This window comes from Maylandia zebra, linkage group LG18, assembly GCF_041146795.1.
Source record: "Maylandia zebra isolate NMK-2024a linkage group LG18, Mzebra_GT3a, whole genome shotgun sequence".
Classification (NCBI taxonomy): Eukaryota; Metazoa; Chordata; class Actinopteri; order Cichliformes; family Cichlidae; genus Maylandia; species Maylandia zebra.
This window is the reverse complement of record NC_135184.1, coordinates 12,749,897-12,763,800: the sequence shown is the minus strand read 5'-3', so window position 1 is coordinate 12,763,800 and position 13,904 is coordinate 12,749,897. Positions and strand designations below refer to the sequence as shown.

At 41.5% G+C, this 13,904-nt stretch overlaps 1 protein-coding gene across 4 annotated transcripts; it reads right to left on the bottom strand.

Annotated features, from left to right (window-relative positions):
• Nucleotides 1-8: 8 nt before the first annotated feature.
• On the bottom strand, nt 9-12,050 carry nadkb (NAD kinase b). 4 transcript variants are annotated; one of them, XM_004555350.4, is made up of 12 exons: nt 11,751-12,050; nt 9,949-10,242; nt 9,759-9,842; nt 8,971-9,100; nt 7,811-7,919; nt 6,600-6,685; nt 6,010-6,112; nt 5,754-5,929; nt 2,930-3,029; nt 2,649-2,806; nt 1,045-1,127; nt 9-950 (listed from the first exon to the last, which is right to left on the bottom strand). In XM_004555350.4, exons 2-12 carry the CDS (start codon nt 10,239-10,241, stop codon nt 791-793), a joined length of 1,482 nt encoding a protein of 493 aa, XP_004555407.1. In that variant the 5' UTR covers nt 10,242; nt 11,751-12,050; the 3' UTR covers nt 9-790. The 4 variants fall into 4 exon arrangements, with proteins under 4 accessions (XP_004555407.1, XP_004555408.1, XP_076733106.1 ...); XM_004555351.4 differs by having other exon boundaries at nt 11,867-12,050; XM_076876991.1 differs by lacking the exon at nt 11,751-12,050 and adding an exon at nt 10,959-11,150.
• Nucleotides 12,051-13,904: the final 1,854 nt, after the last annotated feature.

Here is a 13,904-nt window from a genome sequence, read left to right as displayed (position 1 = left end):
AAAAAAAATTTGTTTTTTCTTTATTTTTAAGTTTGGCTCCTGCTACATCTTTTAATCATTTCACAATCTGTTGATAACGACGGCGACACAGAAATCTGACTTGCATTATAACTCAGGCTGAGAAGTTTGTAAGGCAGCTGAAACATGAAGTGTTTTACGGTGAGAACAGAAAGCAGGCCGTGAACTCCACAAGACGTTCATAAAGTAGAAAACAATCCCATACAGTCGTCTTTGGTTTACTCCGTGATAGAAATTTCATTTTAAGTCGACTGTTTTCTTAAACTTGCTTCAAACTCCTGTCCTGAAAATATTCAGATATTACATAAATATGACGTTAAATAAATTAATCCTAGATTCTTGTATTTACAAATGTACATTTAAAGGTTGAGTACAAAGAGTATGTTTGCTTCATTTCAGCTTTCAGTGTATCTCTACGTTTATGTCGCTAACATCTAGCACTCTTACACTTATCATTGATGATTGTTTAGTACTCATGAGGAGCTTCGGGTGGTCATCATCATGCAATTGTTAAGATTTTTTTTTTTCCATTCCCGGGTAAGATGAAACATGCTTTCTTTCTGGAAGATACACATAAACTACAGTGTGTATTCACTGGACTGTAATGCGTTGATGACTTGGGGTGCAAATGATCACTGTGCACCGCTGATTTGACGCTGATTTGGTTGCAGACGATTCCTCAGTTCGTCTCTGAACAAACCTGATCCCTTCGTTCTCTCCGGGCTGCTGCAGAGAGCTTCAGGTGAATGTCTTTGAACCCCAACAATACCAGTCAGTTTTCTGTGTCTGACGAGTCAGAGGTGTCTGCGAGTCGGGCCTGCCTCTTGCGTACGTTCCAGTGCAAACACTGAGCCAGACTTTCAAACCAGTCATACACCAGGTCGTGACAACAGATCGATGGCACCGGATAACAGGAGGTCGTGATCTTAATACTGTGGGTAGAAGAACAGACGGAAGAATCATCTTAAAACTGAGGAAAAAAGTATTTGTAGTGAATCTGTTACAGACGTCGACACTTGTGCTTACCAGTCTCCGTGCTGGATCTCCTGCCTCTTCCTGCCATCAAACGACACCCAGGCAGTGTTCCTGGCATCAGGGGACAACGTGATCTGTTTCAAGGAAGGCGAGGACAGACTGTCAGTGTTAGAGTTAAAACAACATCAGCCAGGCGAGCAGCTCCATTTTACTTTTAAAGCATTTTCTAACCAGCACTGACAAACTTACGGATGAGAACAAAGGGCACGTCACTCATTTTGTGAGCATCTGGCCATGAACCAAAGCACCAATGCAAAAACTGCTGTTGTTACCAGATAAAACAAAGTGACTATAATTCAGAGCGGCTGACAGGAACAATTTTATGAAATGTATCCAATATTTCTCATTCAAACCCTTGTTAGAGCTGGTATAAGTAAGAGGGTTACTGGAGTTATTCCACAACGGTGGGGTAAAAATTTAATTAAGATATTTAAGCCTGTAATAAAGTGATGGACAGACCACCAGCCTCACAGCAAGAAGCTTGCTCGTTCGAACCGCCTGACCTGGTACCCGGAGGATTGTGGGTTTTCTCTAACAGTCCAAAGACTTGCATGTTAGGTTACCTGGTGTTTGTTTGTAGATGCCTCCAGACCAGTGTTAATGTCACTGACCAATACATTTCATCAATGGCCTTTTCTTCTGACAAAAACAAAACAATAGCTAAATAAAAACTAATGCACGAGGACAAAAGCTATGATGAAATGTACCGACACTTTTATGAATGAGCTGAAGATAGTCTGTTGAGACGAAATCCAATCAGAACTAATTAATTTGTGTAGAATGGTGGTACACGTTTGGAACAGATCTTCTTGTGCAGTAAGGTTCGACACGCACATTTGTTGTGCCCATAAGACACAGTCTGAGCTGGGTTGGGGGGCGGCCACTAAATAGTACATGGACTGGTTCTTTTATAGCTTTTTTCTACTGTACTTGTTTTATAAACCATGCCTCATTCCCCCATTCATAGAAGCACTTTTTTTCCTATCTAAGATTCACACACTCACTCTCTGGTCGGATCAGAGAACAACTTGGGGTTCATCATCTTGCCCAAAGGTCTATTTTGTAAATCTTGGTGATACCATGTTTCAGAGAGGAGGATTATCTGTAGTACACTCATTGGCTGGTGACTTGTGACTGACATGTCATTAGCGTATGTGCGAACAGCTGCACAGTCAGATGCGACCATTCCTCTGTTCATCTTTTGGTTTTGTTTATTTTAAGCCAAGGTAGCAATGGTGAAAACACTAAAATATAGGCTTCAAAATGGGACTTCACTAACCAGTAGCTGATCTCATGGCAGCTGCATCCTTTATACTGTGTTGGCAGATCGTGTTGATGGCTCTTTTCGCGTTATTTTGGCTCAAGGTGAATACAGTGAGTGAGTTTGGGCTATTAGTGTGGTGTGAAAGCGCACTGTTGTGTGGGGGGGAAAAGATGCTGGATTTCTAGCAATATGGACTTCTATAGATTATGTTAGATTCATAATTGTTGTTTGGCAACATTTAAATATGATTTAGTTTTTTCCTTCCGTCAGCACTGAGAGAACATTTAATATATACAAAACACAATAAAGATGTTTCCAACCTCCTCCTTACCATGAGCTCCACCCCAGCAGGAACCACGATGGGCCTGAAAGAGAGCGAGTGGGGGCAAATGGGAGTGACCATGATGGCGGGGACATTGGGATGGATCATAGAAGCTCCTGCTGCAGCCGCGTACGCCGTGCTGCCTGTAGGTGTGGACACGATCAAACCTGGAGAACAGAGTGAGATGGAGGCAGTTTATAACATTTGCCTTTGAGTTTATTTGTACACAAACACTTTGTTTCAGCTCTAGTAGAAACCGAATCAGTGCTCTGGAAGAAGCACAGACCCACCGTCTCCCTGCACTGAGGTGATGAGTCGTCCATCAAGGTACAAGTCCACGTTGGACAGGTAGGAGGAGGGTCCTCGATCCACCACCACCTCATTCAACACCTGCACATGTACGTGTACACACACACACACACACACACACACACACACACACCATAGATAAGATCAGAAGGCCTAGGGAACTCTGCCATGTTCTTAGAAAGGATATAGATCCTCTCTCCGAATACTGAAGACCCAAAATATGCAACTGCAGTGCCATCTTTTGACCAAATGACACATACTTAACTCATTCACTGCCATTGACGTCTATAGCCGTCAATTGCAGTGAATGAGTCAATGGGTTTAACTCATTCACTGCCAATGGCTGGCAGTGAATGAGTTAATATGAGCAGTTATCTATAAATGTGAATTTAGTGCAGTAAAATGAAAAAGCAAATAAATGTCTTTAGCTCGGGCTCACTAAAACACAGTTAAAAAATAAAACTGTAGCAATGGTTGTGATTTTACAGATCAAGGAAACTGCATATAGACTGTATGGAGACAGCAGAAAAGATTGTATGAACTTGCCAGAGTGTCATGCTGTTAATATCCACATGGTGGTGCTATTTACAACAAAATTAAATCAGTTTGTCCTTTTAAGTTGGCACTAAAATTTCAGCAAAATATCTGGTTGATTTTTCCACCAAACACTCAAACAAGCAAATCTAATAAAAGGAAGCCTCTGGTTGGAGATGAAGGTCTAATAAACAAACTGGTTGTCATGTAAATTGTAAATAAACTCCACACCCATTGAGCAGTAAAACACAGAATAACATATCCATGTGTTCCCTGAAGACAGCCTTAAATCTGCTCAGTGTACTCCATAAAACAATAAACTAGTACATTACAGAAAGAAAAAAGTACAAGCAGACTGACTGCAAACAAATCATGTTCCACACTTCAGTGAGTCTCACAGCCTGCTGCAGCGCCATGCTGTGATGTCTGACAGATATACTGACGTCAGCTGAGCACAACGCAAACATCCTGCTGGGTGCAAGCAGACATGATGTAATGTGAGGTCAAACTGAAGCTCAGGGATCAGAACAATCCGTCACTGTCTTTTATCGATGAGCCTAAAAACTCCAGGGGGGTGAGAGGACTAAGGAGAGGGCTGTGCTTAGAGAGAGAGGCTATGTGTGTGTGTCGTGTTCGCTAGTTACACAGTGTGTCAAACCGAGAACGTCAGGAATCATTAAATATCCATTCGGCACTGACTCCACTGTTGACGCCACAGTATCCTTGGAAACTGGCTCAACAAACATTCATAACATCCGAATTTCTCTCCCGAGCAGCTTTATTATGACTGTTGCCATGGCAACCAAGCTGATGATCCCTCACTGAGCCCTAGACTACACACACATACACACACAGTCAGGTTCCATCATCTTAATGGCGTGCAGGAGTGTGATCGGGAATTAACAAGGAGGCCAAACTGCAGTCCCATGAGCCCAAATATTTACAGGAACTAAGGAACCACAGGAACTTAACTGGGAACTAAGAGGTCCCAGCTGCTGAATCTAAAGGACCTCAGAGAGATTAATCATATGATAGATTTAAAAAGGACTGCATTTTAGAGACCCGCAAGGAAACAGCAACATGGTTGTGGTGCTTTCCTTGGCATCTCAATGATCTCAGGTACAAAAGTTAAACCTAAGGCTTTTAGAGAGTTAACTGGATTTTAAATCAAATAATCAGGTTGTGACTGGAATGTAGACTTTCAGTTTTAACTTAAAAGGTTTAACAAAAGTACTGTTTAAGAATTCATTTTCATACATAGTCTCACATTTTCAGAAGTCCTAATTTTGAAATCCTTCAACATACTGTTGTTTTTTTGCAGGCTGATTGGCTGGTAACCCTATCATCATCATCATCTTCAGGGTTTCCCACAAAAACCTTAGGTGGTTTGTGTTTTAAGATTTCTTTTAAGTGTGTGTTCAGTTAGATAAAGTATTTTATCAGCCTTTTACACAGGTAAAACCTGCCTGAAAAGGTTAGTCAAACTATCAGACGCAGCATTAAAGATGCAGTCACACTGAGTGATAAAAGTGTGTAAACAGCATACTGGAAATACATTTAAGGGCTTTTACTGGTAATTGTATATTTGAGACATTTTGAGACTCACAGACACCCTGATAAATTCAAAGGAGCCATGACTGTGAAAAAGTAAACTGAAAACTCCGCGCATCTGTCTCCAAAGTACACAAACAGCTGAGGGACGCAACGAAGCAATCAGCTAATTAACAGATGCTTCTCTCCTGCCCTGACACTGTTTTTTCACTCTCTTTGACATCAAACTGTTAGGTCGTTCAATGAAGGTTTGTAACCCTTGCCCTCATTATAATATTTTAATTTATCATTTAGTGGCACTGATAACCGCGTGAATAAAAGTTTGCATCAGCCATGTGTCTTCAAGCTAGCCACAAGAGTTTCATCTGTTGCCTGACAGCTGCACACTTTCTTCACACCAGAAACCCCAGAAGGGTTGACTGTGAATGGGTAAATGTGACCTGTGCTGTAGGAACTGAGTGCTTCATAAGAACAGAAAAGCTCATTCTATCCACCTACTAAATTCCTAAAATTATTCTTCAAAATCATGAAAAAGTTCCAGCCTGTAATCTACATTTATGTTTATCTTGAGAATTGTCCAACCATTAATCTGATGATCTGATCATCAGAATGACGTACAATCCACCTCAGCTTCTAAACAAGAACACAAAAGCCAACAAGCTTATTTTTGGGGCGTAAACAGTCCAGCAGCTGATATTCTCACTGACCATTTTAACAAACCTGTAGCTGCAGGGTGACCCTGCCAGCATCAGTGTTGGTGTGTCCATGAGGAAGGAGTCCATTGTGCTCCGGCTGTTGTTGTGGCCCTCCGCTGTACGGCTGCTCTCCTGTTCTCTGAAGCATGTCCTTCACCACCTTCACCTTCAGACGACTGCGCAGAGTGATTGCTGCGTTGCCTGAAAGTCCCCCAAAAATTGCCGATCAGGTAAAAAGTTTCCAATGAAACTATTATTATCCAGAAAGAGCTGCAGTTTACCTTCAAACACTTTGGCTACTTCAGTCTTGTATGACTCAAACTTGAACGGTGTCAGAAAGCCCAGAGAGCCAAGGTGGAATGCCATGACTGGAGGGACACTTCCCTGCGGAAAAGAGAAGGCACGTCATTATGTAAAAATTAAAACCAACTCAGAACAATAGAAATGATCCAACCTATACTTTGAAAAGCTCATCGACAGGAAAACTGTAATTAAATATTCAAGTCCAAGCATTTCTTTTTATATTTTAAACAAACATTAATTCAGAAGAGAAGGAATCTGAAAGATTTGTTATGGTTATAATGCAATTACAATGCAAAATGAACATCTGTTATAATATTACACACACGGCAACTTCTAAAACACAGTGTGTCTTTGATGTGATTCATTTTGCTATTCTGAGTCTGTAACATGAAGGAGCAACAGTCAAATTACTCACCAGGGTTAAAAACGCTACATTAAAATAGAAACAGTGGAAAATGTAAAACTCGCTTTTTTTTTCTTTTATGTCACCGCTACAAAGGTCTTGGCTAACGTCAATAAGGTTTTCTGACATTTAGAAAAAAAAAAAAGAAAAAAAAAATCACAATACCTGGAAGAGCGAAGAGGCGTAAAGCAAAGTCCCGTCGCCACCCAGACAAATGATGAGATCGATGCAGTCGGATATATCATCATAACCTGACGTCACACAAAGTAAGTGCTTAAAAAATACAACAATGTTACTTCAAGCACGAGCCATTAAAAGATTTCCCCCTCATCAGACACTGCCAACATCTTTCATCATATTTACTCAATACTCAGGATCCCTTATTAAAGTTTCACCTTTTGCACTACTTTATAACAGTCACAACACAGATTGTCAGAATATTTCATTAATGGCAGTTTAAGTGTTTTTAATAGAAAAACACATTGGGAAAAAATGCTGCATGGGAGCATCCAATAACATGAATGACAAAGAAACAGCCACCATATGTAGTGAGGTACTGATCCAACACAACATTAACTAGGAAAACAGAGCAGTGGTTCAAACATGCAACATCCTCTCTCTGATAGCAACTCTTCAAACTGAACACGCTTATTTAACAAACAACGACACATCCTTTAAAGTACTACAATATAAGATCCGAGCGCTGGAGCCTATCATAGCTGTCACAGGGCAAGAGGTGGGGTACACCCTGGGCAGGTCTTTCAGATAAAAACCTACATGAAGTAGGGACAATGAGACTAAAGAGCTATAGGAACAAAAAGATGCAAAGCACAAATAAACAGAAAAACCCAACACTGACAACACTACTTCGGCTGTAGCTAATGTAGTTAATGGAAACAATTTAATAAACCCAACAAAAAACAGATCAGGAAAGAAAATTTAGCAAAGCTGCTCTTTATCTTGGTTTGAAGGATGACTTTATAAATAAAGATCATTTAGTTATACTATAAAAAGAAGATGAAATGCAATAGAAACAACACATTGTTATACATGTTTTTTTAACACATCTCCAGTACCCTTTTTATTTTTTTAAACAGAAACACAGGAAATAATGAAAAATGAATGTAAATAATTTTAAATATGTAATCATTCTGAAAGGAAAACTGTAAGTTCAGCAAGTTCTTTGCATTGCTGATGTGGTCATCTTAAGAGTAGAAATAGAATAGCGCTTAGGGTAACATAATCAATAATTCAACACTTCATCTTTGCCATTTTTACACTTTTACTGAAGAATAAACATCAAAAGATTGCACCTTTTACTAAACACAAATATCTGGTCTTCTAATGGTCAAGTTTTGTGTTGCTTTGGGTCTCACCCTCTCTGAAGGTGCAGAGCTGATTACGGATTGAGCCGAACGCCTCGTCCTTCGACAGCGTGGCGTCATCTGCGACCCTGCGCTCCACGTACACCATCATCTGCTTCTCCTGACACAAAAACGCACAACAACAGCCAAAACACACACAGACATCTCTTAAGTGTAAGCCTTTCAAAATAACGTTAAACATGTGCCAAACACATGTAGCTAGCTTAGTGATAGCACCTGTATGGAATGCAAATATGTGGATTCACTGTCCAACACCGACCGTCTGGTTTCACAAAGTACAGCTTTTTTTTTTGTTTTTTTAAAACAAACATCTGGTCACAAGGTGTTGTAACTGCTTGAAACGAGACTATAACTTACATGTCTGGACGCTTTCCTGCATTCTTCTTTATGATTATTTGTTGCTCTTAAGGTCTACAAGTGTGTCAGTGTACACTTGGTTCTTTGCCATGTTTCTCAGTAGGTACATGGGTGAAGTTTACAACTCGCCAACAGACAAAACTGAAGTGAAATCACTTTTTAAAGAGACGGCTCAGCCCAAACTCTACTTTTGTTCTGGCCTATTTTTTGTTATTAATTTATGTATGTTGCCCAATTTTGGAGATACTTGTTGTTAAAAAGAAAAGTCTGTCTTCTCTGAAAGAAAAACAAACAAACACAGTCTGTTGTCCTGGTAAAACACAGACACATGGTAGTGTCCGCTGGATATAAAAGATAATTTAATCAGACCAGGCCACCTTCTTTCGTGGCACTCAGAGCAGTCTGTGCCGCCCTGTGTGATCCGTCAGTATTAATTTGTTCTTTAGCAGCTCTTATGTAGGGCTGGACCATGCAGGCAAGCTTTCCCTGACCACAAACATCAGTAAGCTTCGGGTGCCTTTGTCCTTTTTGCCCCAGGTTACCTGTAGACCCTCAACTCAAACTATCCCAAAACACCTGCCATTTTGGGGATGCTCTAACTCAGCAGCCTAGCATCGAAGCTTTTATCTCGCTGACACATGAACTTTGAAAACTGTCTGATCGCTGCCTGACTAACATACTCTTAACAGCAGACGCGGTAATAACATAATCAGTGTCAGTAGTTTTATTGTTGTGGAAAATGGGAGTGCAGTACATTATCGACTGTATGACACTATAAACGCTGGGTCCTGTACCTCTACTAGAAACCTGCAGAGCTCTTTGAAAGGTTCAGCCAGGCTCTCATCTCTGATTTTCCTGATGACGAGCACATTCACTGGAGGTTTGTTCCAGGTGAGCCTCTGGCTGGCTGGGTCTTGGATGTGCCTGGGACACGGACACAGACGTAGAGAAACAAGTGAATAAACAAACACCTAAAACTACAAACGCCGTCTCTCCGCGGCAGGTTATAAAACACACACAAAAAAGAAGAAATGAACACATATAATATATTTAAATGAGTTTAACGTAACCCTACCACATTGTACTGATAGTTTAGGTCAGTCTGCTTTTGATCCTGACAGACATCAAATGAAGTAAATCCGACTGATACCATGTCTTCTCAATTAAATAAATATGATTCAGTATTCTCAAGGAGCCTAGTCATTCATTAACCGTGATGAATGACTCGGTCACGTTGAGGTCATGTCTGTACAGGCTGGGGTCAAATTCCAAACACAAGAATATATAAAATGCTCTTTTCCTCATCCCTTTACCTTTTATCTCCCTTCTTCTTTGTGTGGCGGATAACAGGCATTGTGCAGGTAAATCTGTCTGTATGCGTGTTCACAAATCAAGGCCAAAGAAACTCTTTACGATCAGGTGACGATCACTATCTGTAGCCCACTTTGTAAGCCTTCCCATCTCAGGTAATATCCAATCACAGCATTCTAAATTTATCTTATCTCATTCAGTTACACAAACTCATCTGTGTCAATGTCCTAACAAACACAAAGTCCGACTCATTCAGCACCCTCATGCTTACATGACTGAAGTTGGGTTGGGAAGAATGCAGGCTTTGGGTCCGAAGTGAGTGGCTGGATACGGTCCATGTAGAAAGTGGGCTCTTCTGTGAGAAGGAAAGACAGTGGAGTCAAGAGAACATCACCTCACGTCCCAAGCAGCAGAGCTGTGCCAGTGGCACGAAGGACCAGCTGGCAACCTGCAGTGCAAACCTCTTAGGAGAACTTTCCGCTGTGTCGCTTGCTGAACTGCAGGGCTCCAAGTGCTCGTGTTGGCCTGGCAACCTCCGGCGCTCAATCTCCCACAGCAGCTGTTCATGATCGCCCCCCCGTCGCTGCGACCTCTTCCCATCCCGTCGTTTCCTTGGTGACTTGGACGAGTGCTCCCTGTGCTTAGAGGCCCTGGGTGACTCTGACATCTGACCGAGCGGGGCGGAGGGTCGCAACATGGCTCTGTCCGGCACTGCTAGGGGCCTCGATGGAGGATTGGTCTCTGAATTTTCCATCCTGCAATCAAGGAACATAAATACTGGGTTTGGATGATTTCTTATAAAAATCAGTCAAACTTGAGTAAAGTTCACATCTGACAACACAGGAATCAGGTGACTGGTTTTGGTACAATAAGCCATTCAAAGTTTTACCCTCATGCTATGAAAATCTTCCAAGTCACAAGATCTTGGAGTACATTTTAAATTACATTAATTTTTCAGGCATTTTTGAGTCCTCATATTATATCATAAGGAATGTCTAATTTTTACCAACATTTAAATACATGCTCATCTTCTAGTCATGATCTCCTAAGTTTAAATACTTTTCCAATATAGTAATTCCCAATGTCCATCAAATTCCTGTGCACTTCAATTGTAATTCTTAAGGTTTATAAACAAAGAAATCTGACTGAGGCAATCAAGTGGGAGGCACTCATTGATTTGAGGTACTCATTACTGAAATACTTAAGAGCCCCCCCCCAAAAAAAGGAAACTATGACAATGCCTGACTATTTGAAATAAAAATCACCCAATGCTTTGTTACGTTATTTATTACTTGGTTCCAGCTTCTCAAAGAGGAGGATTTGCTGCTTTTTATTGTTTTATAAAATTATACATTTCATGTCCTAGGATTGTGACATGTTGAATAGACCACAGGAAGCTTTGCCTATACCAGACTTCTTTCAGCTGCTCCCTTTAGAGGTCACCACAGCAGATAATCAGCCTCCATCTCACCCTGTCCCTAGTATCCTCCTCTGTCACATCAGCCCTTTCTATGGCTTCCTTCTCTGTCCTCAGAATCTTCTCTGAGGTCTTCCGCTGTTCAGCTCCACATTCAACATAATTTGGCCAGTATATCCACTATCACTCTTCTGCATATGTCCAAACCATCTCAGCCTCATCTCTTTGTCTCTAAACCACTTAACCTAAGCCGTCCCTCTGATGTACTCTTTTTTTAATCCTGTCCATCCTGGTCAGTCCCAATGAAAATCCTCACACCTTCAGCTCTGCCTCCTGTCTTATTGTTAGTGCCATCCTCTACCCTATACAGCAACGCCTATACCAGACAGACAGACATTTAAAGGCCAAATAATAATAATAATGATGATGATAAATTATAAAAGCTCAAGAGTCCCACAACGTAATTGTTTTTAAATGTGCCTGATAAAGTAAACCAGTATATGTATGTATTTAGTGAGCAGATAATCCTTCAACCTCAGAGGTTGAAACCTCTAAATGACCCTAACAAATCACAAATAAAACATTTTTACTTGACTGATAAATCGTCTCTGTTCAACTGCAGGTTAATTAGAAAAATAATGACTGATCATTTCAATCATATGGACTTCTCCATCCTAACCGGTGAAATATACGTCAAGAAAACACAGCTGTGCAACTTTCTGTTCAGCCCTCATTTTCCAGCAGTGGCCTTGGGCCCAGTTCGGCTGACATAACCGTCCGTTTATAACACATTGCGCTCGCAGAAATTAAACTAACACACACATAGACACACAAACACCTCAGTACCTGCCGTGACTAACGGCTTTGGAGCCGTTGATCTGTTGACAGCTACCGTTACCTAGCAATGGCTAACCGGCTAACGGGTCCGATCGGCAGTGAAACTTAACAAAGTGAAGCCTTACTGTGTCACAAACACGCGAACGCGCACATGTCGTTACTAATTCACCGCGGCTCGGGAATATTTAGACGGTACCGAGCGTGTATTTTAAAAACGGAAGCGCTGCTATCAAAGAGTACAAGTTGGCACGTTACAGAACGGCGCGTGACCGGGGAGGTGACGTCACCGTTTGTCAGACAGCGCTACAACCCCCGCTCTCTGAGCGTGCTTAAAGCCACAGCGCCACGCCTGCCTCTGCTGGTCAAAGACGGTACTACACCCTCATAATGCACACTAAAAATACACTCACCGGACACTTTATTAGCTACACTTTGATAGTACAGGGTTGGATTCCCTTTTTTCGTTCAGAGCAATCCCAAAATATTCATTACAGATTTTGGTCCATGTTGACATGACAGCATCACACAGCTCCTGCAGATCTGATGGCTTCACATCCATGATGTGAATTTCCTCTTCCACCAAATCCCTAACGTGCTCCGGTGGAGACTATGGAAGACATTTAAATAAAGTGATCATCACAGGTTTAAGAAACCAGTCTGTGATCCCACGTGAGATAAGTGTGAGTTTGCCTCACATTTCATCCACAGCTACCTTCTGTTGGCTCTCATAGGAATTTTTCCTGGGTGTCTGTTGATGTGTCTTCCTGCTCACGCAAAAATAACTTATTTAGTTTTCCTGGTGTTTACACCAACTAACAAACCAACAATCTCTGTATCATCAGCAAAGCCAACATTAAAGACATCAGATGAGCCAGGCCAGCATTCATTAGTATGAGTAGATAAGACTAATGATTTAACATTCCCCTGTGGGGCTCCAGTGTCGGTGCTAATGGTGGGTGATACTTATCTTATTTATCACTCAATGATCTATCATTGAAAAAGGACTCAACCCTTATGATGGCTGCGCTGTCGACCTTTTTCTGTGACCACCTTTGCATTGTGTGGTCTTTCATTATGAAATCCAGATGGAAAGTCCACAAACAGAGCACATACATATGTTTTTGTTTTGGTTCAGATGACAGTGTATTACATGCACCATGTACTCTTCCTTCTTGTGGGTCCAGTATTTTTTTTTTGCATGTCGTTGAGAACACCATTCTCTCAAAAGTTAATGCTACTGGACAATAATCATTTGAAACCCCGTGGTTGTGACGTTTTTGAAGGAGGAGCTATTGATGATGGTTTTACAGGTTCTGGGAACACACTTCTTCCCTCCACACTACCAGTTAATCCATCAGGTCTGGCTGCTTTTCTAATATTGATCTTTCTAAAACGTTGAGTGCTGTAATCACTTGCTTGTCAAGCTTAAGCCGTTCCCTAATTCAGATGCGTTGAAGTGTGATCCTTCAAACCTCCCATATAATTTATTCAGTTCTTTCATCCCCACAAAACCTTTAAGTCACTTTTCCCTCTCTTGCCCTATCATTGTGTACACTCCCTGCTCCATCTGTGTTATCTTTCACTCTATTTTCTGCCTAGACACCTCATCATCACCCAATGATGACGAGGTGTTTGTTTGTTGGTTCAAATCCTCAGAGTAGCATACAGAGCACTGCAATGGCCCACTGCACTCATGGCTGGTTGGGCTCATTTTTACATCATGACTCAGAGGTTGCAAGCTTCCACCTTCAAGCCAAAATTATTCATGTTTTTATTAGTTAGCCTACTGGCATCCACCTGCTGGTAGACTGTTCTTTCCATCTTCCCACTGCCTGTTTCCCACCACCACATGCACAGGTGCTGAGTTTTTCACACCTCTCAGGTCCTGCATATTGCCATGCTGCTTGTCCTGACTCTGTGCTGCACTGCGTGCTCGCCATCCTCTTGAGATTAGCTGCTACATACAGATATCTGTGAATTATCCTCCTTTGAAACCCCAAACTACAGAATAAATTTGCACTCAGTCCGGGAGGAATTTTGTCAACCAAGCTCTGTGTATATTTCTCAACACTTGGACCCCCTCCCTGGTTTTTCTGGCTGTTCTCTTCCTTCTACCCGCAGGAATACCCTCATACCTGGATCCGAACGGGGTCTGGCTGCGTT

Coding starts and splice junctions, on each gene's coding strand:
- nadkb (XM_004555350.4), bottom strand. CDS start 10,241: ATGGAAAATTCAGAGACCAATCCTCCATCGAGGCCCCTAGCAGTGCCG. Junction 9,101..9,758: donor CCCAACCCAACTTCAGTCAT/GTAAGCATGAGG, acceptor TCCGTGTCCCAG/GCACATCCAAGACCCAGCCA. Junction 2,807..2,929: donor CACCTCAGTGCAGGGAGACG/GTGGGTCTGTGC, acceptor TCTGTTCTCCAG/GTTTGATCGTGTCCACACCT.